We start from the raw sequence: 8,262 nt of genomic DNA on the forward strand, positions 1-8,262 counted from the left end.
TCACTTAAACATACGTTCGTCCTCGAATGTGCCAAGAATCATTCTAAAGTTGTCCAATCATTGTATAAACTCATCATACACATACCCATGGGTAATTCCACGTCACCACAATTTATATAAGTCCATAAGCATAATCCCAACTGAAGATTCTTTCTTCAACCTTAATCCATAAGCCTTATAACCAATCCAACATACAGAATTCCTTATAAGATCCAATTCTAGCATATATACATTGTATAAGTCTCAAAAAACTGCATCAAACCATAACTATAGTCCCAAGGTGTAACCACACGACCTACCGGATGACTCATGTACTCATAATAATATCTTCAGACCGCAATAGTTGCTCATTACCAAATCTGTAACCACCAACATACCCTATATCAACATTGCCGATGATGAAAGAAACACGTAGAAACTCATAACCTTCCATCAAATCAACAACTCGTGGAGCTCTCTTGCCCAACAAGAACCATTACTAATTTCTGAGCTAACTAATGACATTCCTTGCCAAACGTACCCTATTCAAATTTGATTGCACTACTTCCAGGTCCAGTAACCTCATCACACTCAGTACTAGCTGCTCGACCGACAGGCCATACCAAAAACCACCTAAATCCACATACGATACAATCTGTGCATCTAACATGGAACAACTCAAATATAACCAAAGATGGAAGGAGAGCCAAATAAGATTAACATCTAATAAGTTCAGTAGATACAACCACCAAGGCACAATATTATGATTCCATCCCAACAAGGGAGAAACAAAACACACAAATTAAGCACAAAGGATTATATCCTAACATAACTCTACTGCGACACATAACCCGATCAAATCCACCAATCCACATAGAACCCATCGAGCCATGATGCTCACAATCAACAAGCACATGTGTATCAACAGCAAGCACACGAAGTGCATAAGAAAACTATGGAGGAACAGATAGCACAATATACCACAAATAGGAAAAGCACGACTAAGGTGAAATAAGCAACTCAACACCCCAAGAGCCATCTCGCTCAAATCTCGCCATAAGGCCTGAACAGAATCACATTATGTGTATGAATAGTCAAACAGTCTCACCACCCATTGTAGCATAGGAGAGCAATTCATGAAACAAATCATGACACAAATAATATCCCTTACGACCGATGACACACCCCTAGTAAATGATGCACAAGAGTGAGCAAGCTTGATCCGATGTAGAATGCACATTCTTATTAGGCCTACCAATGGTCCCCCAAAACGATTTCAATTGTCCCAAAATAGGCAAATAACCTTCCAAAATTCCCTAGTAACCTATCCATGACACATACCATTAGCCATCTAACTCTTAACAAATCTTCACAGTCCACAACCAAGGAATAGTCTGCCTCTGAGAACGTACAGTCCTTAAACCTCAAGAATACAGGAATCTCCATCTCTGATCCCAACTCCACCACTTAAATGACTGACACATCACTCATACACAATCATATTATAGGAAATACTCTCGTGAATATTCCTCCCCACATAGCAAAACCTAAACATCAGCAATCAACAATCAGGTGATTACCCTAATATTAGGCAGGCATCCACAAGTCAAAACACAATGCGTCTTCTAAAACGCATACTCTTCCTAGGTGATACCAGATATTGCCAGCATTCTCTTAAACATCTAGAATAACCTTGTACTTGCAATTCTCACTCCCACAAGGCGCATCGCATCTGTCATGCTATTATTTGAAAACACGAAAATTCCTATTATCAACTCTGAATCACAAGTAGAATAGACACCCCATCAACTGGAAATCTTCCACTTTACTTAATCCCGGAGACATCGCAACACGCAACAAACCTTTCACACCTGTAGATGACACCAACCTCGAGCTGTGGTCATATCTATTATGAACTCTTTGGAACCCATTTCCACATAACCAAACCATCAAACTGAATCCCTCTAGTTCAACCAAGTCACACAGATTGCCAAACCCAAAAGTATTGCCACAAAACACCTATAAAGCCTCACCACACCAAAGGAACTGATCATTTCTATTACTATTTTGATCCAAACCACTACCAAGCTGACCCATTTCTTCGAGTTTCTCTTGACATTCCTCGATGATAATACTTATCTTTGCCAGTAAACTATGATCCCCAGTCAAAGCTCACCCCAAGAGACCCTAACATGAAACCACATCATCCTAAGGCCCATAAGCGACTGTTTTCCCTCTTAAGCAACCAATGGTACCGCAAATCAAGATGCGTACTCCAGAGAGAGACCTTCCATGAATCTGAAGCTATTTCTTTACTCTATCTAATATTGAAATGAAATCAATGATGATACAAAAATACCGCAAATCTTGGCACCATCCAATGAAAGCCTCGGGCCTTAGCCATACATAAATTTGTGAATCCTTAAATACCACATATAAATCTTGAATCCATTAGAACCTTCTCGAGAGTCATTCACCTTACTCTAATCTCCTACACGCAGCCGATGCACACCGAACAACTTGTGCCCTACCAGCACATGAATATCGAAAAAGAAGCAACCTAGTGATTTATTTTCCTTGCACACTACATCCATAACGAATATCAAACCTGAATCATCCTTTCCCCCATCATCCTCGAAGTCATCCCCTTCTAGTCATAACTGATCTACAAGTATGCCTCAGTCTAAAACTAATATAATATATGATCATGCAATCTGATCGTCGATCGTAGACTATCCCACTAGGCTCGAAGCCACAGAACTATCACGCCCCAACCTTGGGGAGCGCGACCGGCGCTCGATAGAGATATCTCAGTCAAGCAAGCCTACTTGATGCCTACTACCCAACTTAAAGGAGCTTAATTGATAATTACCAAAAGATTACTTGTTCACGTTTAGAAGTGGAAACATCCGACAATTACAACAATATTTCTAGTATGTTTTCCCCAGTCAAAACACAGCTGACAATATGTCTACGGACCCTCTAAATGAAATAGAAGAGTAGTATGAAAGTGTCGGTAACAAGGCCCCGGCTATACTTCAAAAGCAATGTACAAGAAAATAAGACAACATATGGGCCCCGGTATAGAGTAGGGCTCACCAAAAGTCGCTGAGTGGAGGGTATGCTTCTATCAAGAACCAACATTGCCTGCTAAGGAACCACCTGCATCCTTATAAGATGTAGTGCCCCCGACAAAAGGGACGTTAGTGCATATAGAATAGTACTAGTATGTAAAGCTAAATACCCTCTTATGGAATGGAATACCAACATAAAAGGAAAGAAATGTGGAAGTAGTAAGTAAATCAATAACATTTAAATGCCAAATTAAAACAAAATAAAACTTCAAGTAAGCATTATCATTTTAGGTTGGGAGATCCTTAGTATCAACACACCACCATGGACACGGCATGGAGTCCGGTCTTCGCCTGATCGGCTAAGCCGTCTCACCCTAATGTATGCGGGTGGACATAGAAACACAATACCACCATGTGCGCGGCATGGCAGCCGTTCTCCGCCTGATCGGATAAGTCGTTTCACCATAATGTCGTATGGGTCGATATGGTCCTTGCTAGATATTAAATCATCCCAATCAAGGGGAAATAATCTCAATATAATATAACAAGGATTCACCCCTAAGTCAACTCCTACACGACATGCGTAGTTTCGGGCTTGATAATTTATAACTCAGTCTTCCTCGGCGACCTAACAATACTCCCAAAAATGTTTATCTTGTAAAAGAATTATATCCATATCATAGCCTTTATAATTTCTTTCATTTCATTGGCACCCATGGCCATATATGTGAATCTTCTTTCTTGGCACGATGGTCGTATCTCATATTTAACACTTTCATTCCTTTACTTTCAAGGATCATCATAAAACATTTAAAGACTTGAAACATTGGGAAAGTTATAGCTTCAACTCATAAGTATGTAAAAGCTCAAAACACATTGAAAATAAGTATAAAAAAAAGCATAGAGATTTGCAATTGGAATATGAATCAAAATCATAAGCCTTTGGGTGAATCAATCATTAGAAACACTCCGGAACAATAGGATTAGAACTTGGGAAAACCATAGTTGGGGTTCACAAGGAATTCATGGAATCCGAGTTTCTGGAGTGAGTTTAGCCAATATACCTCAATTGAGATTTCCTTAGAATCACTACGGCGCTTCACTACTCTTAGCGACTCAATCTACATTAACATAGTTATTATTAGGATTCTCGTGATATAAGTCTCTTACGCATTTCATCAACTACCTACTATGCAAAATTGACTACAAGATTCAATAATGGAAATTCATCCACCCCGCAACCAATTTAAAGCAAGCAATCAATCTACAATGTCCCTACAACACCAAACAACCTCCATTGACACGTGCATGCCCAACCATATACCTCCTACCCACAAGAATCACATCCTCCGCTCTTCACACACACCAAATTTCGAAATAGAGGGCTTATGGCTTCCGATCACCATCCCATAAGCCCCAAAACAATAATATCTTTACTTGAACCCATTACAAAGTTTAAATGAAATCTTAGGGGCAAACACTTACCCGGTTGGTTGAATACTTTTTTAGTTTCCCTCTTGAATCCCAAGATTTGAGCAATAATTGAAGAGTAGAATTGATAGAGCTCCTCCCTCTCTCTCTAAGTTGCTCTTCTCTCTCTATAATATCAGGCTATACCCTCTAAAATAACCCCTTAAGACCTTATATCAAAATAGAGTCAGATTAGGAAATTTCAAAAAATAACCCCCCTGACGTCAAATTTGCGACTGATTCCTCGGTCAGCAAAACGGATCCGCAGTTAGCAGAACTGCCCAAAAATGGTCTTCAAAATCTGGGTTGGGTTTGTTTAGATCCACGACGGATCCGCGATCAGCGAAACAGATCCGCGACAGATCCGTGGTCAGCGGAATAGATTCGTGGTCTCATAATGCACCACAAAATATTCCTCAAAAATTGAGTTGCTTCTGACTCATTCCGCTATAATTCTGCAGTCATCGGAACAGATCTGCGATTGCATAATGGGTCACAGAATTTCCATTCTCCGCAAATTTCTCTACCAACTCCATGATGCGTTGCACAGTCCAAAAACCATATCGAGGAACATTAGCTTACCTTGGTACCATAAAAACATACATACTTGGTGAAATTTTACGAGATCCTACATCCTCCCCTGCTTGGGATCATTCGTCCTCGAATGAGGGTTAGAGTCCTCCATGGACATCAAATATGACCTAACTCTTCATTCACACACCAAGAGTTCCAAATTGTCTAACTCCCCAAATTTTCAAAAATTTCGATAGAGTTTCCCTTGTAGTTGGGCCTATCCACCTGTCAGAGAACCCTGGAAACCAATCCTAACAACATATTCATGATACAACAACGCATCTTGGCATGAAAACAACACCAACTATAACATCATAAACATTGCATTGCCAAAATATGCATCTTAGCATAATTGTACAAGTCAAACATAACCCATAGAAAGTAAACTTCTAACATTCTTTTAAACACAACTATTTGGTTACACAAACAAATGAGCATATTTCCTTTTCATTTCTTCCTCAGCCTCCCAGGTGGCCTATTCAACCTGTTGGTTTCGCCATAGCACTTTGATGAAGGCAATCTCTTTATTCCTCAACTTCCAAACTTGTCTATCAAGGATGGCAATTGGAATCTCCTCATAAGTCAATTCTTCATTAACTTCAATAGTCTCCACCAGGACGATGAGCGACGGATCTCCAACCACCTTCTTCAACATGGACACATGAAACACCGGGTGCATTAAGGACATCTCTGCAGGTAACTTGAGCCTATAAGCCACTTGATCAACCCTCTGCAAGATTCTGTAAGGTCCGATACACCTTGGTCTCAATTTACCTTTCTTCCCAAATCGCATTATACCCTTCATGGGAGAAACTTTCAAGAATACCCAATCATCCTCTTGGAACTCCAAATCCCTAAGATGCACATCCGAATAGGACTTCGGGTGACTCAGCCTTAATGATATTGACCTTCTTCATAGCCTGATGCACGAGGTCTCGCCCTTTCAATTGTGCTTCCCCAACTTCAAATCAACCAATGGTAGATCTACATCTCCTACCATATAAAGCTTTGAACTGCGCCATTTGAATGTTGGCATGATAGCTGTTATTGTAGGAAAATTCTATGAGTGGCAAATGATTATCCCAACTGCCCTTGAAGTTAAGAACACAAGCTCACAACATATCCTCAAGTGTCTGTATAGTCCGCTCTACTTGCCCATCGGTCTGTGGATGGAAAGTTGTGCTAAGATTCAGTTAAGTACCTAAACCTTGCTGAAATATTTTCCAAAAGTTAGTGGTGAACTACGCCCCTCAATCTGAGATGATAGAAACTGGAGTGCCATACAATCTGACTATTTCCTTGATATACAACTGAGCATAGTGTTCTGCTGTATTAATGGTCTTAATAAGCAAAAAGTGTGCTGATTTTGTGAATCAATCCACAATCACCCAAATTGAATCAAACATACTAGGTGTTAAAGGTAGACCTACTACAAAGTCCACGTAGATCATTTTCCACTTCCACATTGGAATTTCTATATTGTGTGCCGAACCACTCGGCTTCTAGTGCTCGGCCTTCACTTGCTGACAATTTGGGCATCTGGCCACAAAATCCGCCACATCCTTCTTCATGTCATTCCACCAGTAGACTTCCTTGATATCATGGTACATCTTCGTAGAGCCTGGGTATATGAAATACTTGGAACTGTGAGCCTCGATCATGATTCTCTCCCAGAGTCTATCTACATTTGGAACACACAATCGCCTATGGTACCTTAGCATACCATCATTCGTGCCAAGACAAAAATCCATAGTTTTGTATTTATGAATTCCCTCCTTCAATTGCATCAATAACATATCATCATATTATTTCTCCTTGACTTCCACTACGAGTGATGACTCGACCCTATTTTGCACAATCACTCCACCTTCGGAGGAGCCCACAAGCCGAACTCCCAAACTAGCCAACTGGTGAACTTCCTTGGCCAACGGCCTTTGGTGTGCCTCCAAGTGAACCAAACTATCCATGAATTTCCGGCTAAGAGGATTCGCCATAACATTAGCTTTTCCTAGATGATAGAGAATGCTGATGTCGTAGTCTTTAAGTAACTCATGCCATCTTCTTTGCCTTAGATTCAACTCCTTCTTCTTGAAAATGTATTGAAGACTCTTATGGTCCATGAATATGTCCACTTGGACCCCATACAAATAATGATGCCAAATATTCAATGCAAACACCACCGCCGTAAGCTCTAAGTCATGTGTTGGATAATTATTCTCATGGTTCTTGAGTTTCCTAGAAGCATAAGCAATCATCTTGCCACATTGCATTAACACACACCCCATTCCAACCCTTGAAGCATCACAATACATAACAAATCCATCCATACCCTCTGGTAAGGTCAACACCGGTGTCGTAGTTAACCTTAATTTCAACTCCTGAAAGCTCTTTTCACAAGCGTCAGACCATTGGAATTTAGCTGCCTTCTGCGTCATCCTAGTCAATGGAGAGGTAAGAGATGAGAATCCCTCCACGAACCTCCTATAATACCTGGCTAAGCCCAAGAAACTTCGAATCTCTGTCGGAGTTATAGGTCTAATCTAATTCTTCACAGCTGCAATCTTCTGAGGGTCAACCTTGATTCCCTCACTAGAGAAAACGTGACCCAAGAAAGTGACGGACTAGAGCCAAAACTCACATTTCAAAAACTTCGCATATAACTTATGTTGGTACAAAGTCTGCAAAACTGCCCTAAGATGATCAACATGGTCCTCTCGACTTCATGAATACAAAAGAGTGTCATCAATGAACACTATGACAAAAGAGTCGAGGAAAGGCTTGAAGACTTGATTCATAAGATCCATAAAAGTTGTCGGGGCATTTGTTAACCCGAAAGATAGCACCAAAAATTCAAAGTTCCCATACCAAGTCCTGAAAGCTATTTTCGAAATATCCTGCTCCTTGATCTTCAATTGGTCATACCCCGATCTTAAATTGATCTTGGAGAAGTACTTAGCACCCTGCACTTGATCAAACAAGTCATCTATCCTTGGCAACGAGTACTTATTCTTGATTGTGACCTTGTTAAGTTGTCGATAGTCGATACACATCCTCAATGATCCATCCTTCTTCCTTACAAAGAGGACCGGTGCACCCCAAGGCGACACACTCGGCTGGATGAAACCCTTCTCTAGCAGAACCTTCAACTACTCCTTAAGTTCCTTTA

At 40.5% G+C, this 8,262-nt stretch overlaps 1 protein-coding gene across 1 annotated transcript; it reads right to left on the reverse strand.

Annotated features, from left to right (window-relative positions):
• Positions 1–5,571: 5,571 nt before the first annotated feature.
• LOC138892383 (uncharacterized) lies at positions 5,572–5,889 on the reverse strand. Its single transcript, XM_070176094.1, has one exon. It carries the CDS (start codon positions 5,887–5,889, stop codon positions 5,572–5,574), a length of 318 nt encoding a protein of 105 aa, XP_070032195.1.
• Between the last annotated feature and the right edge of the window lie 2,373 nt (positions 5,890–8,262).

This window comes from Nicotiana tomentosiformis, chromosome 5 (assembly GCF_000390325.3).
Source record: "Nicotiana tomentosiformis chromosome 5, ASM39032v3, whole genome shotgun sequence".
Lineage (NCBI taxonomy): Eukaryota > Viridiplantae > Streptophyta > Magnoliopsida > Solanales > Solanaceae > Nicotiana > Nicotiana tomentosiformis.